The 20,859-nt window shown below is 37.0% G+C and overlaps 1 protein-coding gene across 3 annotated transcripts in view; it reads left to right on the forward strand.

Moving 5' to 3' along the window:
- Window positions 1-815: 815 nt before the first annotated feature.
- Window positions 816-20,859, forward strand: part of fign (fidgetin) — a 28,282-nt gene continuing 8,238 nt past the window's right edge. Inside the window, exons 1-2 of one of the 3 annotated variants that reach the window (XM_086266689.1) lie at window positions 816-984; window positions 1,831-1,865. In XM_086266689.1, the coding sequence (XP_086122815.1) occupies window positions 1,841-1,865 (25 nt within the window). In that variant the 5' untranslated portion in view covers window positions 816-984; window positions 1,831-1,840. Of the gene's footprint in view, window positions 1,866-20,859 lie in introns of all 3 variants that reach the window. The other 2 variants (XM_086266688.1, XM_086266690.1) reach the window with 2 other exon arrangements.

The following is a 20,859-nucleotide window of genomic DNA, read 5'->3' on the forward strand; positions in this document are numbered from 1 at the left end:
ATTTTAGGAAACAATGGGAAACAACTATGTTAGTTCTGTTTGAAATTAAAAAGATTTACCAGCACCAGCACTGATAGCTCATTGATTTGTATCGATCTATATATCTATATGCAATATATAGATCTATATATATACCTAATAGTGTAAATGAATTTCAGTTTTATGGGGGGTTATGTGAAGGGTAAAGATGTGATTTCTTCTAGGCTTGATGCACTGGTTTCCAGTCTTCTTTTCAGTGTGAGGTTGCAAGGCACTTTGCATAGACTACAGTGTCTAACTACCTGCTGCTCGCTGTAAATTCGTACTCCCAGCAAACATGCATATGTCTACGTATTGCTTAATATTTTCTTACCCTAAACCAGTGCACTGTTGATGCACTGCATGTGGTTATTCACATTATTCATGCCATCATTTGGATCAACAATGGCAGAAAAAGCAGCTGATACGCTTGGTGTATGACCTGGAAAACAACAGATGCTTTTCATTCTCATTGTTGACTCTGTATATGTAAAATGTATGCAAAGCCAAACGAATTACGCATCATACCTACAGTTGAATAAATGTGCAAATACACATGTGGCTCAGAAGAGTGTTTACAGCAGCACACATACACAGTGCCAACGAGTTCTCAGCAGTGCTTGCAGAAGTATAATTAGATAGTTAATACGTCAAATTGCCCCAGAGCAAAATTTTTGCCATGATAGGCTACAAGTGAACTGCTGCTCATTAAGGCTCATTCTCTTTGAATTTGGCTCTCGCCGGACAGAACATGCGCAGTGTGCAGCGTACTGCCTTCAGTCAGTGGAGCAGCTGTCCAGGGTTTGGAATTCCAACATGGCAGAGGCTGTGGTCAGTCTTCACCTCACTAACTTGGAATGGTTTCAAATCGTGAGCAGCCACGCTTAACCCCAGCGAGCCATTCATCTGCACACTCACTGGATCGATGGTACTATAAACCCTGACGCTGCCCTGTCACCTACACAGGTAAGTCCTGTTATGTCTCTCAGTGATGCGAACAATTAAAAAGAGAAACGGAGCAGCTCTGCACGCACAAATGCTCGCAGCGAGAGAGACGGTGTCGCGCGTCACAGAGCTGCAGCGCAGTCTGTGGCCAATCATTCTGCGTTCTTCGAATCAAAATTACCGGCCGCTGCTTTAGAAAATACCAAAAGAAGATTATGAAGTTGGAAAGGGACTTTACAATTAACGTGCAACACTCCGTTGTGTGAAGCGAAGGTTACACGCACGGCTGAATCTGTCTCCAAAATAACTTCCCTGCAACGAGAAGTTTTTGCATGTCAGCCTGAATAAAACTTGCCGCGATAACCGCAGGCGGGTGGTTAATAGATGGGTTGTCATTGCGCGCTTAGTGGGACAACTGCTGGCAAGTAATCTATTTTAAAAGTAAAGGGAGGGGGCATCACGCTGGTTTAGCCTCTTCCTCTAATGGGCGGCATGAAGAATGTGTGTTTTGTGTCATCCACAGTCTCTCACATGCTTCCTATTCTCTTGTTTCAACTCGCGCAAGAAGTGACAGCCTCCAGCCGCGCCTGTGTGGCTTTTGCGTCTCCTTCCAGGGCTTTTTCTTTTTTTCTTTTCTTTTTTTTTTGCTTCGAAAAATATGAGTCGCACGATGCGTTCTTCTTCGTTTTTATTATTCTTAATTATACGCTCTAAATGAATACCTACAGGAAGAAAAGGGGACCGTGCGTTTTGAAAGTTGTGAAATCCGATAGCTGAGCAAAAAGTGGCTGTAATGAGAAGCAACCTTTGGAATTCCTCCTCGTGAAAATTCCGTTTCTGCTGTTTTCCCTCTCCTCTTGTTTTTAGGCTTGAAGACATGATCACTAGCACCAGTATATATGGTATGTTCAATTTGTAATTATCTTTAATATTATTATTTTTAATTGTCATATTTGAAAAAAGGCTTCCATTGCAGTAAATGTGTGTGTGTGTGTGTGTTTTTCTTTGTGCATGCCTGGTTCATCTACAGAAGTTTACTTGATTTAGGTTAAATAATTTAATGATTGTAGATCATAGACGAGGGTACATCGTGATATTAATTTTGTACAAGTGGCATTATCAATTAAGTTCAAAGTGCCTTGTGTAGGTTAAGAAATTTGCCCCCATTTTAATTGGTTTGGTTTCTGTAATTGACATACTTGATGTCCAGTTTTCCTTTTTCTTTGTCCTTTCCCTGCTTTCATTTCCTTGCATGCATAACTCTAACAATATGACTTCTTTTGTTAGGGTTACAAATTAGTATTAAGAGCTCTCATTTCAAACCTACCAGCAATTCTTATATGGAGTCTGATTTTATAGTATAGTTTAACCATAAATAGAAATATTTGCCCATCTAGAAAATTGCATTTTTTAAACATAGTTTATTTTCAGATTTATGACATGGCTTTGAATTAATGGGTGTCTTCAGAGTTGTTAGAACATAAATATATTGTCATGGTTCCATAGTAATCAGGTTGCATCACAAATATACTATAGTTATGAAGCATGATCTAAAATAATTTATACAACAAAACTACTGGTAATACAAGCTTGCTGTCTTGTTTCAACATTACAAAATACCTGATGAGATAACCCAAGTAACCCAAGTTTAAGGAAAACACACACTGCTTTTATCTTTAGCTGTCACAATCCAGAAAGACCTACAGGTGAAACAATATCGTATTTCCTCACAAATTAGTTCACAAGCAACGTATAAAAAAATGCTGTCATTTATGATAAAGTGGAAATGATTCGTGAAAAGCCAGTAAATGAACGCAAAGTCAGTGAAGTAACAAGTTGTGTGCTTTCTCTCTTTTTCAAACACTTTGTCCTAAGTGAACCTTTTCCACCTCCATAGAACAATTTACTTAATTGTGTTCGCACATTTCATTTGCATGTTTTGCTTTGAGAGGAAATTAACATCATCAGCAGTGAGCTGAAGTATGTTTTCATTCCTCTTCAAAAATAACAGCATTCCAGCATCCGTCACTCAGTGGAAAAAATGTACATTACCGCCACGTTCATTATGTTTGAGTGTTTGGTTGTAATGTGTTTTTTTTTTAAGTGGGTATTAATTTTGTCGGTTTGATTTAAAAAAAAAAATGTTTTTCATATTTATACCCCATGTGTGGTAGGTATTTTTATTGCAGACTTTTGGTCTGAGCTTCTCTGACATGCACACTGGCTGAGACTACACTTAGTTTTAAACATTAAAAAATATATTTTATTTAATCTGTAGCCAGAGCTTGTAATCTAAATGTCATGTACAGTGTATACGATCTTTAAATGTATGATTTCAAATGATAGACTTGTGTAATTTAACTGACAATTTAAATATATATATATATATATATATATATATATATATATATATATATCGCAACGCATGCATTTTCCTGGAGGTTTACACCTACAGTATAATTTTTGTGGCTATTATGACTTCAGAGGTGGGTTTATGGTTTTATCTTGATAAATTTACAGTATTTGTACACACTAAATAGCCTTCTTACTCACCCTGAGCATACTTATCAGGATTCAAACCCTGGAAGGGTTCCATGTATGAGCTCCTGCAGCGTGTTAGCCGATTCTTGCAGATCCTTACTTAACCCCAGACACCTCTGTTGTGCATGGAAAAGAAGCTGACAGCTCTGTTTATTTCTGATAGGATAGCACTTATGATAACAACCTAAGCTGCTATTTGACACAAGTCTCAGTTTTGACTCCTGTTTTCATCACCTACTTTGCCTTATGTCACACATGTTCACACTTTTAAGAGTGAGTGCAAAGAATAACAAGAAGTTGCATGAAGTAAACTAAAAAAAACTGCATGTACTTTATGGCAGAAGGATATAGAAATATTGACAAAGGGATTCCTTGCTAATGGTGGTCAAAGAAATCCATTTCTTTTCCACACTGCAGTGCAATGTAATAAAATGTTTGGGTTTTTTAATCATACTTTAAAAACAATTTGGATATTTCACTTTTTTTTCTTGCTTATTTTACTGCTGCTTCTTTATATGTGCTAATAGCGTCACATAAATCTAAACAGGTTTCCTGAAACACAGTGTAAACAAATTAAAACAACAGGTGATTTCTTGATTTCTTGTTGAGTACATCTATAATTAAGTAATATAAGTACACAAACATGAAGCAAAAAATAATTATGACTGTGCATCTTGTGAATGCATCTTGTCCTTGTGAATCAATTTAGCTTCTCTAAATCTCTAAATGTTCTGTCTATAATCTAAAGTGTGTAACATTACTAGTGATCACTAAAATTGACAGCACGGTTTAAACTATTACCTTAGGGAAGTGGTGTGTGGTGGAACTGACACTTTATATATGTACTAATCACAACAATTAAAGCCAGCCCCTGAATACCTTGAGCTGACTCTCTGTAAACACCCCGTGGGATGTCTGCAGGGCTTTTGTAAATAGATGAAATGCTCATCTTTACAGACTGATCTATTTGTCGGTAACTAGATGAAATCCCATTCAGCCCCTTGACTACAGTGTGTTGTACCAGATCAGTGCAGGATTGTCATCTTTCAGAAAATATGTTAAGTGGTGTCTTTCCTGTTTTTCATATAAAAAGCAAGGGAGTCCCCCAACGGAGTAAGACTCAAGCCAAAGGGACAGAAAAAAAACCCCTCCAATCTTTAACATGTTCCCCCTCCTCTCTCTTTGTTTCTTTCTCTGTTCGTTTCCTCACTTGTATCCACATCTCTGTCGTTTCCCTTATGGCAGCTTGCTATGTTATCTGTGTGTGTTTCACTCTGCACTGACAATTCTTGCAGTGATTTAAGTTGGACTGCATTAGAAGGTGGAGGCAGCTGTCTGTTGCTATACTGAGGGACGTGTTTGCTCTACTGCAAAGATGAAGGACCGTGAATCCTTGACATCCTCCCTCTCTCTTCCCTCCTCCTCCTCCTACCATCTCATTTAGACACAGTGACTGTCTGCTCAGACTTGTTTTTTTTCCCTCTGAGTGACAGCATATGGCATAGACATTTTCTAAAATGCATGTGCCTACTATTGGCTGCTTGTACTTACCCTTCATATGTCTCTTAGCTGCGGGCCTGTCACATTTTTTTCTAATTCTAACAAAATACTCTGACATTAATTTAGTTTAACAGGTAGTAATTGATAAAACAATGCTGGCTTTATATTAAAGAAGCGAACAGATATTCAGAGTCTGCTTTACTACTGTCTGTAATTTAAACGGCCCTTTAGAGTTCCTTTGTTTATTGCAGTTTGTTTTATTTTTTCAGTCAAAAAAAAATGTGCAGTGGCGCTTTTGTGTGTCTGTGTGCTTGCAGGTCAGCCAGCCTGTTTTTCTTTGTGTATGTTGAGGACCAGTTTGAGGATGGACACGGTGCCCTGTTCTATCTTTAAAGACACTGGTCCTTGCATAAACATGCTATAATATCATTACGATCCATACCATAAAGCATAATATGATTACAGAGCTTAGGATTCAGCAAATGGCTAATTATAATGGCAACACTTTCATAGGGTACGTTGCAGGGGCAGGTTTGTCTAGGCCCTCATTGCCAGGCATCTTATTTACACAGTATAGCATTTGTTGCCTTAAAGTCCTTGTTCTTCTCATTTCCAGCACACTGAAACAAGGGCTTTGTTTCATCTCCTTCACATGAGGTGTCTCTACACTCATAAGAAGAGAAGGCAGTTCAGCGCCTGTTGGGGATTGGCTAGAATAGACAATTCCCAGGTGTACTAAACTAGGTTTAGCACTAAGGCTTTTAATCTGGACTTGTAGGAGATTCATGTGCATTCATAGATTTGCCTCTGTAATTATCATACCCCCAGTGGCAGCCACAGAGACGTTTGCCTAAATCACTGATGTCCTCATTACACTGTTTACATTTTAATTAGTCATGCAAAATTCTTTATTTCTAACCGACCAAAAAGATTTGGTTTCTGCCCAGACTGTTTTGTGGCTCTTTCTGAATAGTGTCTGCGTCTTGCAAAGAGAACTGTTGCTTTCCCGTGTTTTTCATCTGTTAATGTAGCTTTCTTTACATCTCTCAAGCGTTTTATAATTACATTTATAATACAAAATATAATTGATTGACTGAGAATGTCATTCAGGTGCTTTATGAGCAAGGTCTGAATGAAGAGGCAGCAGACAACTCTAGATGACAGTTCGAGGATGTTATTCCTCTCTGAGAAATAACAACATTATGTCCTTATGACTGAATCTGCTTCCATAACTTTAATTTATTTCTTTAGCCAGATAATTTACTGCTACTCAGAGGCAGTGAATACCCAACACTTAAGGAGTATGATTAACAAAATCTACAATTCTATGATTTTTGAAAATAGCTGGCACTCTGAGCTGTCATTGTATGCCTGAGTACTGTTGCTTATCACTGAATAACCTTGGTGAAGAGTGGTGTTTGTTCCTGTCCTTCTTCCAAGGTGTTTTCTTTTTTGTGCTTGCTGTTGGGGAGGTTTTTTATTGTGAAAGAGGAGCAAGCCTTTCACTAGAGGATAAGAAAAAAACTCAATATTTTTGCTGTATTGAAATTCCACTTGTGTTCTCACAAACCAGTGTCTGATTAAACTGGTAATCGAGGCCATCATTCTACTGATTTCACTGAAAGCCCATGCAACTAGACAACCTTAAATACTATTTCATTTCACCACGTTTGTCAGACTCATTATAGGTTATTCCTAGTGGTAAATACCCTACTTCTTTTATGTAAATTGTCACATTTGTCTTGGTGTTGGCTTGTCCTAATCAATATTTAATTGTGATAACAGCTGACTGGCTTTGATCCTGCTACTGTGATTCTAAATGTAGCTTGCTCTAAATTTAATTTGGATTTCTTTTTTTTTTAAGTCATTTTAAATAAATTTCTCTCACAGACTAACAATGTGTCAAAACCATTTTACTTTGCAATCGTCATAATGACAATATAATAGTGTTATAATTCATAGACTGGAACACATCCTTGTATAAACTTCAAAAATTATATTCAAGAGCATGCACACATTAGCTCTGAATATAAGAGTTCATCTTTTTTACTGGGTTTTTTTTCATCCCCTTTTCATCACACCTGAGGCTAATTGTCTCAGATATCAATTTGAGGCATTTAGCTAAAACGATGATCAGATGAGATGTGAGCTATCAGTGGTTTCCTTAAAGTTCTTAGCGACTCATTCATCCTCCGTGGAGTCCGGTGACTGCCGGGCTGGCATTGTGCCAGGAGCTAGCAGAGGGAGCCTTGAGTGCCAGGGTCGAGAGCGTGCGTTGAAGTTTGCCTGATGATGTGGAGAGGAGGGAGATGAGGATGAGTGGAGGGAAGGGGAAGGGGGGATAGAAGGTTGAGTATATGCTGCCATGAAGGTTTAAGGTGTCAGGCTGCGGCAAAGGCAGCAGGTGTCTGCAGTGACACTGTAGTGTGACCACAGCAGTCTGCGCAGAAGTAAATCGGGAAGACTGGATACGTGGGGAAAGAAAGAAAAAAAAAATACTCGTTGTGTGACTATTGTTTAATAATAAATGTAGATAAGTTAAATTCATAAAGCTGTTTCTAACTCTTAAGTGAATAGTCCCGGAAAGCCTTGTTGTCTTGCATATGGCCTATTTGACAGTCCCTCTTAGAGTCCGCCTGGTATTAGATTAATTTAAATCAGGAGACGAAGGAGCGCAAGAAATGAACGTTCGAGAGTTCAGCATCATCACTGAGCTTTATGAGGGCTGACACCTCTTTTGTGTTCATTATCAGGAAATCACCTCAGGGAGTCGTGTTGACTTTGCATGCTCTAAAATAGCTGTTATAGTGGACTGCCCCACACTCGCTTGCTCACATCCACCGCAAGTATCTGGGGAGGCAAGGTGGAAATGGCAAACGAAGGTTTCGCTGAGAATAGCTAAACATAGTTGAAACTCCCACTTTCGCAACGGAAATCAAGCCATTTGTCCATTTGTCTGTCTAGGATGTTGCTGTCAGTAAAGAAAACCTTGTGTTCTGTTTGTGATACCTGCTTGTAGTATAGTCTTGTAACTGTAGACAGCAGAATGGTTTCATACTTTTAGACGACGTTTGCTGCACTGTATCCAAGTCACAGATTATCTTTTTACTTGGTTGAAATATAAGTTTGAAGTGTTTTTATTGATATATATTTACTCTAATGTTGTCCTTTGGAAGGAAAATATATTATTATATCATTGTTGGCTTTATTCGACCTGCACGCAGCATTTCTATATGGTACGGAACAATAGTAAATTCATTTACTTGGAGCGTGATGTTTCTGCAGCACAAGCCCCTGACTGCATCGCCTCTCCCACATCTTTAAATGGATCCCATGAGTCTTCAGCTCTGTTGTTTCCATTATTCATTTCAAAACTTCCATGTAGCATGGAGAGGCTAGAGGGGTGAAAAAATAATTTTATGTCTGAAAAAATTGATGTAAAGCAAAGTCACTGCTTCATGCAAAGTGTGCCATGCCTTGGGAGCATGCGAGCTGGTGTACTGTAGGAGGAGGGAGTGTTTTGGGCAAGGGATGGACTGTGTGTGTGTGTATGCGTGTGTGTGCGTGTGTGTGTGTGCATGTGTGTGTGTATGTGTGCGCACGCGCCTGTCAGTCTGTCAGTTAGGTCTAATGTGGCTCCCTAGAGGTACCTGGGGGAGACCCATCTAGCACCCAGTCAGCCTCTGCTGGCGGCCAAGTGGTGACAACGGGTTCCCACAGAGAGAGGAAGTGTCATAGTATGTATGTAAACTAGTGACAGATGACTGGAGACATGTGGCCTGTAGACACTGAGCCTGAAAGTAAAGCAGTTTTGCTTTGGCTTCCTTTCTTTCTTCCCACTTGAGACCTCAGAGAGTGAGCATCAGGCTCCACAACAGCGCGGAATACAGTGACAACAGTTCAAAGATGTGAATAAAAAGGATGCAAATCATTTGGCATGAAAAGACACATGCTATGTGCAAAGGTTTTGTTTGCCTTTGAAAAGCTGTAGCAAAGGAGTGAGGAGTTTTTAGTGTGCAGAGCTTCAGGCAGCTTTTCTAGGCCACAGGTCATATGGGTCAGTGTTACACTCCCTGCAGCCTCACTTCAACCCTCGGTCTTGAAATAGAACATGCAACGTCACCCAGCCAGGAGGGAGGTAGATTCCAGACCTCAGTGGCCACAGGCTGCACATGTGGAATCTGCTCGTGTAGTTGACCCCAAGTGTTTGAAAGTTAGAATGCTCCCAGTAGAGTATTGTTATTTCATGCATACCCAAATGAGCACGGCTGTACAATCTGCCTTCTACAAAGTGGACCGGTATACTTTACTGTATGTTCACTCTGTGCACCATTCATCATGGGAGCTCATACTAGCCAGAGGCAGATTTATTTAACTATCCACACATAAACCTGGAAAAAAGGAAAAAAAATAAAACAAAAATAAAACAAATAAACAGAGGAGTAAATGTTTTTTTATTGCACATTTCTGCCAGAAGGACTTGTGCCTACTTTCCTCTTTCAAACATTCATTGTAATAGAACAAGCAGCACATGGGCGATGGGCAAAAGCAGAGAACATTTAACAATCAAAGCTGTGTTTTTTTGGTGTTTGCTTGTTTGTTCAGGGTTTTTTTTGGCTGTATCAACATAAATCAGATTAATTAAAATTTAGGGCACAATAGTTGTTAAGAAAAACTTAAGAACAGAAGACGTAATAATAATGGATTGCATTTTATATAGCACTTTTCGGGGCCCTCAAAGCGCTGTACAATTCCACTATTCATTCACTCTCACATTCACACACTGGTGGAGGCAAACTACAGTTGTAGCCACAGCTGCCCTGGGGCAGACTGACAGAAGCGAGGCTGCCATATCGCGCCATCGGCTCCTCTGGCCATCACCAGTAGGCGGTAGGTGAAGTGTCTTACCCAAGGACACAACGACCGAGACTGTCCGAGCCAGGGCTCGAACCGGCAACCTTCTGGTTACAAGACGAACCGGGAACTCTTTGAGCCACGATCGCCCCATGTAAGACACAACATCACGCAGATTATTGAATATATCCTCAGTATTTTTTGAAAAGCCTTTTAGTCACCCATCTTTACTAAATTCAGACACATTATAACAATATGTGTAAATTAATTAACATTAATTAACATTAATTCAATGAATTAATTCATTTCTTTCTTTTTAAATTTAATACGCTTTGTGTAGTTTGGCACATTGCAGGAAGAATCTTAGCACATGTTTACAATCGCAGAGGGACGAACAGTTGTCTTTCAATATTTGATGATGAATAACATAAAGCACAGTGCTGCTGTGTTATGTATATAGTAAGACACGACCATTTGTTAGCTTGGATATCAAACTCCTCACCAATTTTCTTACAGTGACCATTGAAGAGAAAGCTATATTTCCAAGCGACGGTCCTGCTTTCTGTCAAGGGAAGTAAAATCCATCAGCACTGATGAGTTCGTGCTCCATCGAATATATCCATGCCAAACTGTTTATTGTGAGGTCTAATAGTGCTATTGTGCTATTCTCTAGTCCATGTGGTCCAAGACCCAATTCACATTTGGGCAATGGGTGACCCTAGGTTGTGTATATTGATGAGTGGGATTTGTTTCTTAATAGAATTGTGTCTAATTAATTAGCTTTAAATTGCTTGAACTCTGAACATGCAAATACAGCACAATGCGGAACAATCATTATTTTAAACGGTATAAAGAACCGCGTATTAAGTCGACATAATGAAATGCTGGAGATCTTTGTGCCTGTTTATCCTGTTTGTGATACTTAACGCATTGTAGTGTATAATTCACATCTCTGAACTTTCTCAAGGAATGGATTTATAACCCTTGAAAAGTGTTAGTCAAAGAAAATGTAGAAATAGTTTTAATGCGCACCTCTCAATTTCTATTAATTACCTCATTTATTTTTCACAGTTGCTTTGTGACACAGATTGACCTTTTGTCTTTCCTTCATTTCATAATCTATTAAGGAATGCTCTGGAATAATTCTCATTTCACATCCCTTTCTGCATTCATGTCTCATTTATGTCAAAACACTCTGAAGGCTCCCCATCTCCCACTTTCCTCACACTGGTTTACAATTGCACTATACTGCCTCACTCATTTCTGCTTTTGGAAAAATTAAAGTATTAGAATTACACTAAAGTACACTACACTATTACCCTTCTTAAGCATGGATATAGTTGCAACAGTCATCTATACAGAAGATAAGCATTTATTCCAACCACAGATATCTGGAATTTAAACCCTATTACAAACGTCTAAGCCCTATAAAATAATTTCATGATTTTGAGTTTTACAGGGCTGAACTTCATTTGATGTCATGAAATTTCCGTAGAACCATTGTAATGGGAATTTTAAATGATGATATGTACTGTACAGAGATACAAAATGAATGCTAATATGGACTTTTTCAATAATCCATAATGCGTTTTCCATAACGTTACCTTATGTTGAAAGGTCATATTATCCTGCTATTGTCACATGCAAAATTTATATCAAAATGTTTTTTTTCTAAATTGATTTTTATAATAAAGCAAGAAGATTTAAAATTGTGATTTGACAAAATATGATCCTGCTTTATGGAGAAACCCTAACACATAAGAAACAATCCAGAGATCTGGCAGCAAAAGGATTTTAGGTGTTTTCTAAATTATTATCAGATTTTTAAAAAATAACTATTTTTTTCACTTGCTTTTTTAAAAAAGTTCTTCCTTTTTCATTTGTTTCACATTGGATTACTTAAAGAGGTCGTGTCAAGGCCAGCTTGAAAAATTACAAAACTCTGGTTATGAACAAGCCATAGAATTTTATTCTGGAAGTATGTTGGAGAACACTGTGCATCAAAGGGCAGGTTGAAAATCACGTTCACTCAGTGTCTCTGCATTTTACTCAACAGGTGTTTGTGTATATAATCTAAACTGAATATGCTTGAAGATAAAAATAGTTGTGCTGTCTTTTATTTTTCACAATTCAAGTTCTGAACTCTATAAGGAGGAATGGATACTTCATAAAGTTGTCAGTGTCTTTATGTTTTACTTGTTCCAATATTTGTTTGCTGTTAAGTGAAAGATGTTGGTATCCTCCCTCACATCACTGTAAATATTACTAATATTTAAATATAACAGTCATATTAAAGTTATTTGTATAAAACACTGAACAAAACGTCTCCTATACTGTCATTGGATTTGTTTTTACGGTCCAGCTGCAATAAGAACTGATCTAAGCAGGTATTCTTGGTTTGTCACTTTAAAACCACTACAGTGGAATATTAAAAGATTTACACCCTTTTTTTTTCCAGAGCATTGCTTTCATCACTTGCATAAAACTTCCAAATTACATTTGAATTTAAACACACTTTTAAAAACAAATGTCCTATTGCATTTCCAGGGTATTGTGCTCACCATGCCACCTCTTACAGTAGAAGCCATTGTTTGCCAGTGGGCGAACCAATCTCCTGGACAGCTCTTTCCTTGTAAAAGTTCCCCTTCACTACTTCACTTCAGTAACTTTATTACAGTATAGCTGAGAGATTTCTATTTCATATTGACCTAAGATTGCTTCAGTTGTCTCATTTCACCTTTTGTCTGGCCTGTGTTGGAGAAGTGACCTTCTTTGAGACTTGCAGTCGATATCACAGAATGCTTCAGAATGCTTCAGCGAAAGGCTGACAGCAGTTACAGGCAAACATCCTTTTTCTGTTCACTTGGCTATTTTCAATTAGAGTTCAATTTGAACTTTTAATCACTTCAATGTGTAAGAAATAGTAAATAGAACAACAGATGGCCGTGGATTTCTAGTGTATGCAAAAATAACGGCCATTTCCTTTTCCATAAGTGCTTTTAGACTGAATTCTGTAGGGAATGACTTGGGGCAAATTTAAATACGTTTTGTCGCTCCTTTTTTGATTTGTTTTAGGGTTTTGATTTTTAGTTTGTTTTTTGGGTTTTTTTGACCAGTAATATATAACAATGGATGGCTCCCCATTGGCAGTCTAGCGATTTAAAACAGCGGCCATCCAATGAATGGTTCAAATACCCCAACTGATTGTGTCATTTGGAATTTGATCAAAAGGAAAATAAAAAACAATTCTGATTTGTGCCTCAGCATTGGGAACAATTACCTTTTTTTAATAATGTCATTGCATTGATGTCTTAACCAGGTTAATATGGCTAAAAGCCTAATATTTGGAAGTGGAAAGCAATCACAGTTGTGACTGGACCAGTGAACAAGATAATCTGTTAATTTCCAAAGGGGCTTAGCTTGTTGTTTTCTAATTCAAGTAGCAGGTTTTCGGCGAGACCAGTTCAATACCTTACATTAAAGTACAAGTGATAAAAATCACAGAAACAAGAAAACAAGCTAATAAATAAATAACCCAAATTTACACCTTACTGTTTGCTTTTTTCCATACTCTTGTTCCTCTTGGACTGGGGAGTTCCTTGGGGTAACAGGACGTTTGGGAATGAAAATGTTACTGAATAGCTTTTGGTCAATGAGCCTTCGTGTATCAAGGTCACAATCTGCCTCTCTTCTCTTTTGAAGTGTGTAAGTGATCCCTTGAGGAGTGGAGTAGCAAAGTTCATATAGGCTTGCAAGATCACTGCTTCTACTGTATGTGTGCTCTATGGTTAAACAAGCTTCACCCAGTGCTTGAGTTCAATGACTGTGTTCTTTTGACTAACAAGCCATTTGAGTATTCATCAGTATTATGCACTACAGAACACTATGAAGGCTCTCTCCTGTAATTGTCTTAGTTATATTCACTGTACAAGTTTTACTTGTGCATGGAGGGCTGTTAGTTTAGCATATGTGTGGATTTAGCTATACTTAGGGTAGTAATGGAAGATGTAGCCTCAGGGGCTTCTTGGCCTGAAGACTTATGGTTTAATGAGCATCATTTAGACGAAAAAATGATAGCTCAGAGATTTTCTCAACCTATGATTTACTGAATTGCAAAGAAATATGTGGAATACATGTTACCCTAGAGCGAATATTTGGAGTACATAGTAAAAATGCATTACGCTTTTAGATTTGAATTTCAAAATTATAGAGATTTACACTGAATAAAGATAAACATGTGACGATTATGTCATCATGCCATGTAAGCAGGGAATACAGATCAGATGACATTATTGACCTTTTCTATGGTTACGTTAATAAACATGTATTCAAAAGGAGCTTCGAATTCTGGTTCAAAGCAGAAAAAAACCAACAGTCTACTTTAATCGTTTTGTTGATCCATCCATTTACTCAGATCTCATCAAGTACAAACTCCTGCTCCTTTTAATAGTTGCTTTGTCTGATGCTGTTAAAGTGATACATATGCACTTATATAAAATGGTTCTGTAATTTGAAATCCTGGTTTTGCTGGGATTTTCAATATTTCATGGAAGTAAAGATGGTACAAGGTGTTCTTCCATTTGTTCTTCTACATGCCTTAGTAATGCAGAAATCAAGTGACCACTGATTGTTTGAAATGTAGCTGTAAAGACAAAATATTTGACAATCCTGACTGGCTTCATGTTAAAAGCCCTCACAAGACCACTAGTTACATGATTAAGAAACCGCTGTTCCATGTTATGATCCCAAATGAGTAATGGAATGGACAAATTTGAAGGTCTAGACTTAGCTCGGTTCAGTTCAGTTCAGTTTTATTTATATAGTGCCAAATCACAACACCGGTGATTTTGTTGTAAGCAGTGTTGGTCAAGTTACTTGAAAAAAGTAATCAGTAACTAATTACTGATTACTTCCGCAAAAAAGTAATCCCGTTACTTTACTGATTACTTATTTTCAGAAGTAATTAATTACTTAGTTACTTAGTTAGTTAGTTACTTTTTAAAAACACGATTTACAACCTGAAGAGGTGATAAAGCGATAGATCTTTCAGCCCAATTCTACTTTTTCTACATAATCCATCATACAAAATGTAATCAAATGGAAAAGTCTCTTTTTTTAACTTGTTTTATCAGTTTTAATCTTTTAACTTTATGCATCAAGAAAAAATTTTATTATATGCAACATTCTCTGACTTGAATAAATTAGTTTAACATTTAAACCTATTTTCTACACATTCCAGCACATAAAAGAAAATATTTTTTGTGTTTACACTCACTCTTTCAAATAGATGCAAGTAAAACACAGCAGGAAATAAATAAAGTCAAAGACTCAGCGGTCCTGTTGCTCTATTTTCACCTGTAAAGCAGGACTAGGGTAGGCGGAGGTTTACCCTGGTGCAGGTGTGCCGCGGTCAGTTGAAGAATCCGCGAGTTTCTCTGTGAATTTCCCATTATGTTGTTGCGCACTCGGTGCTTGCTTGGAAGTTTAGCGGTTTTTTTTTTTCGCTGTAAAAAGAATTTTTTTTCCCACGCACGATGGACGCTAATGTTTTTGTCACTTTTTATGGAATCAAACTCAAAGTAAGGTCAGTACTTCCACGCTTTAAACGCTGCACGCTCATACGCTCTCCCACAATCGATATGTGATCCATTGTTGATCTGCACACAGCTGTTGTCACCAACACAGCTGTCGTGAGACATTCTCGCAAAAAATCACGGTTTTAGTAACGCAGTAACGCAGCATTCCTACGGGAAAGTAACTGTAATCTAATTACCGTTTTTGCAATAGTAATCCCTTACTTTACTCATTACTTGAAAAAAGTAATCAGATTACCCATCTCTGGTTGTAAGCGATAAATTTACTGTCAATTATAACAGCAATAGAGAAAGATGTAGTTTTTAAATGTCTGCTTTAGTGTTAGTAACATACAATGAGTGCTACCTCAGTAATGGTGATTGCAACTACTAGGGCCACTTTGGTTAAGCTATTACTGTAGTGATGACTATTAATAGGTGGTCTACTAGTATTGTAATGGTAATTTTATGCCTGACATTAATACCGTTTTTTAAATAAAATATTATGTATGACTTTAAAGACAAGTAGTTTGCCTCACATTTGTTCAGCTAGTTTATATCTCTGCAAAATAGACCACACCAGTTTTTGAGATAATTTAGCTAACATGCCTGGCTCATAATGGTAATCCTATAATCTTATGTAAAAACCTAATAAGCAACCAGTGCATTAGATTAGGGGTGCAAAACATGCAGACTTGGACCTAGCAATAGTCCGAAAGAGGGTTTGCTTTGGTGCACCACATGACTTTGCAATTTAGAAATTGTCAGACATAAAATAGTTTTGATAAGTTACAAAAATTCTAGATTTGAAAGTTTTATTAATTCAAATCTACTGGTAATGACAGTCTTAATTCCAAGTAATCTTAGCAGACAGCCATCTCTACACTAGCTAATACAAGTGAGTTGGTGTGTAGATGTGTGGCTGTCTGTCTCTCTATGTTAGGCCTCTAATGGACCGATGACCTGTCTAGGGTGTACCCCGCCTGTGACAGCAAGGACAGGCTCCAGGCTTCCCACAAACCTAAGCTGTATAAGCGATCAAGAAAATGGATGGATTTTATTGTTTTGGGTGAATTCCTATTCAAGGCCACATGTTATTTTGCCCACCACAGACAATGTCACTCGGTGGGGGGAATAGTACATGCAGTTTGGTTATGTGTTTTCACGATAGGCAGTGATTACATGTGGGACACCAGTGAGGGATGATGATGATGATGCGCAACAAACTCTTTGTGGTAGGTGAGGATGCCTGAACAGAGTGGACTGAGATCTTATGGAGTAAAATGAATTTTGTGTGTGTGTTAAGCCTTTGGTGAAGTGCCCTTTTTGCCGGTGCAAAGAAAAAGATGACTTTGTAGTTATGTGTGAAGGAGGTAAGCTGTCTGTTTGCTGCCCTTCCCAGGAGGAACTAGCAGTGACAAGGTCAATAGAAAACTAAATTATGAAAAAAAAAAAAAAGCCTAGAGAAGTCTTTGTGCAATTTCGAAACTAAGAAAATGTTAACTAATCTTGTACCTCTAAATTTGATATTAGATGTCTATGGACACATACGAGAAAGAATTGTAGAATTGTAACTTGTTGTCCCATAAGTTATAATAATGGCATAATTAATTTATATATGAAATGTATTCTTGATGCCATATTTATATATTACTTCACCAACTGGATCCTGATTAGTGGGATTATATTAAAGTTTTAATTTCTTTGAGTTCTCATTGCCGGCCTTTATAAAGTATTTCAAGTTAAATGTCCTGGATGCATTAAATGTTTTTCTCTAAGCAAACTGAAGTGTTTTATATCTTTGTACTTAATTTATCTGAATAATACGTGACTGAAATTAAATCACACAAGTTTAAATTTCTTAAATGCTACTACTGCTATTTAAAGAAACTTGCAATTATGGCAACTTGTTTTGTTTTGTGTGTGTGTGTGTGTGTGTGTGTGTGTGTGTGTGTGTGTGTGTGTTATCCACATTGCATTAATTCTTAATTCTGAATTACTGACAACTAGCCCTAGTAATTTCAATTACAACATTTTTTAATAAATATCAAATTAATTTCAGTACTTAATAATAAACTTAATTTGCAAAACTTTTTGTGTGGAAGATGTTTCTACATTTTTATTGCCTTTTAAAATTTGATTCTTAACACGATTCAGTACATTTTCTTTAAATTTTCGGTGTCAATGTCTTTTTTTGATATTCCAGAAACAACCCAGTTAAGTACAATAATAAATGGATAAAAAGTAGTATAATAAATAATAAAATGTGAATTTTAAAAATCCTCCTTTAAACCTGTTTTTTTCCATTATTTATTTTATTTTGACAGGAGATATAATATGTAATATTGTAATATACATAAATTATCTCATTCATTGTTAATCTATCAAATCAGCGGGTTCATTGATAAATTACATTGTTTCTAGTTATCTGAACTGTGCAAATGGCTCAGCATTGGGTAGTTTTAGATAGATAATGTTAATACATGTGCTCAGGCTAAAGTCAGACACGTTTTCCTGTTTGCTACTTTGAAATGGTGCTTCCTCTGTTCCAATGGGTTTCAAGCTCATATCTTCCTGTATTATTGGCATTATAAAAACACTTTCAAAAGATGCCATAAACATACTATAAGCACATTGTACAGTCATTTCCTCCTTTTAAGTTTGGAGTAGAATAGAATCATATGGCATCATTTGACTTTGATAGTCTGGAGACCTGTAGTAATTTGCTACTATGGATAGACAGACTGAAATGTATAGGCAGTAGCTGCGGAAAAGACCGTAACTGAGGAAGGCATATCATTTCTAAATGAGGGGTTAAATGGCACTCTGCCATCCAAAGATTGGAGCTACTGCTACATGGAGCTCTAAATTGAGTTTAAATAGTCTTAACTTGATATGTGAGATGAATGACTGTAGCTATACCGATTACCATTTCACATTGTATTAGAATGTTTTGCCCCACCCCTACTTAGAATATCTCCAGTGAATTTGAATATGAATATCAGCTTGTTTTTATTTATAAACATAATTACTGTCTGTCTGCAATATTTTCACGCTTGTCAAGTAGAGAGCTCTGTGTGCAGAATAAAAGCAAAAGCTCCCATAATTATGTTTACGTCCAGCGATGAAAACCCCAGGGTTGTAATGATCAGTAATTATAAATACTTTTCAGCATGTCTACTGCCTCAGCTGGGACTATTGTGTGGTGTGAAGTGCAGAGTTTGTGCAGCTTAATTATGACATTGTACATGACTAAATGTACCAGTCTGCTTTAGCTCTGCAAAACACTTCCAGTGCATAATCACACTCAAGTTTGACTTTAAAGAGCTCATTACAGTTAGTTTTCTAAAGAGCGGCTTATTAAACACAGTTACCTAATAAGCATCTTTGGTGGTGCAAATTGGTAAAAATGGTAATGAGTCTGATTAGGCTGCGTTTCAATTACGACAGCTTTCACCCCCCACCTCCCCAACCCCCTGATTTCCCCTCCCCCAAAACCAAAAAGAGGAAGGAAAGTCCAGCTCTTTATGCTTGGGAACCCTCCTGGAAGGCATTTTGCTTTCTCTCTCTCGCTCACACTCACACACATAGACAGAAAAAGGAAAAGAAAACCACTCTGCCACCTCTGTGCTTCCTTTCAGCAGCACAGTAATGAATAGAGAATTGTGCAAGCGGTGGTCCAATTTACGCACTAGGAAATTGGATGGACAGAGTGGAGGCCCACTCTTGTTTGCTTAAAAACGGCCTAGGCTACCAGATTAATAGTTCCCAAAAAGGTCAGCATCTCTGTTTCATCGATGATGATCACTCAACTTGAAATTTAACACCATAACACAGCATGGCATAACATGCCGAATGTATTTTCTGATCTTCTCTGATGATATTTTATTTATAATGTATAACTGAAATTGTTCTATATTATTCTGTGCAGGACAATTATGTGTTTTATCAGATAATTCTTGCCTTTATCATGGGGTCAGTCAGATGTCTTATGAACTAAATAACTCCAGAATTGGACACATTTTCAATACAAATGTTTACTTACAATGATCATCTTAAATATGCCATAGAGGATTATTGAGACCAATGAATTAACAAACAGAGAAAAGTCTAACAAAGGCCTTATTTGTGAGTCGCTGATGAGTGGAATTTGAGCTCAAGCCCTGAGGCTATCTGAAAACATTCCTCTAATAGAGTTCTCTGTAATTATACCATTTCAAAGAAGGACAAAGGATCTTGTGGATGTTGTATTTGAATTTCTATGAGGGTACAATAAAGAACAACGTTGTCATGTAAAACCAAAGTAGGTGCTTATTATATTAATTTGCTATGTGTGTGTACACATGAATTTATGCCTCTTGATGGATTAGTGTCTATATGTGTAATTATTTGCCTTTTATTTATGTATAGTATTTATTCATATGCTTTCTTTTGGTATGCATTGATCATCCATTCTATAACATTTGTTCTTTATCAAGCCATTCTCTGATTTTCGTTAAAATACTACTGTTTATAAATGTTTCAGTATAATTAAACTGGTTGATGCATTCAAACAATTTCAACACCCAGTGATACCAATTAAGACTGGAATGTGTCGTGTTATTGCTGGTGTATGTAATACCCATTTATTTAGGCCAGGTTTAGGTGTAAGTTTTTCTTTTTCTTTTTTTTTTTGTAAGTGCAAATGTACTTTATTTTAGCAGTGCGTTGAATTTTGATCATCTTGAATGGTCTCCTTTTTATAAAATACTTGATGTTCAGTGATCTCAAGTATGCTTCGCTAGAAGCACTTCTTTGCTTGTCCAAAGTGGCACATTGTTCAGAGAGGATTAGCTGTAATAGAAAAAGCTTACTCAATAAGCTGCGTGCAATTTTGTTATTGACAAAATGTGCCTTGAGTGTTAAAGAAGTCTATTGAATGATTTTACAGAGATTTTACAGATATATATATATATATACAGTAGAAAACACATTAGCAGAGAGGAATAAAGAAAGGGGGTGTCAGACTGTAATGGAAAAATATTTTTTCCTCTGCAGACTCTTTAATTTGCATTTGACCCACCTACATACCTAGTAAAACAGTTGATCTGGAATATAATGAGTGACTAACACAGTAATGTTAGTCAGTAACTACTTTTGGAATTCTCAAGCGTGTAGACGCTTCATTTTAAGTTCATTAATATTAGAAATATTAGATTAAATACACTTTTTGCAAGATTTTGTGGTATGACATGTATGACTTTTTTTATTTTATTGTTTCAGATTTTAAAGTTTATCACTGTTCTCCATAGTAACAGGATTTGTTTTTACATGTCATTTTCTACATATTGGTAAACATTTCTATTCAACTACAGTATAGCTATGCTATTTTTATGTATTGGCTTTTTGCCTCAGGTTTTCTTTCCTTTATGATTAGCTTGGATGGTTG

Source organism: Aulonocara sp. 'chitande type north' Nkhata Bay, linkage group LG16 (genome assembly GCF_057382095.1).
Source record: "Aulonocara sp. 'chitande type north' Nkhata Bay isolate Kocher_YH1m ecotype deep benthic linkage group LG16, A_spYH_male_GT1.1, whole genome shotgun sequence".
In the NCBI taxonomy this organism is placed as follows: domain Eukaryota; kingdom Metazoa; phylum Chordata; class Actinopteri; order Cichliformes; family Cichlidae; genus Aulonocara; species Aulonocara sp. 'chitande type north' Nkhata Bay.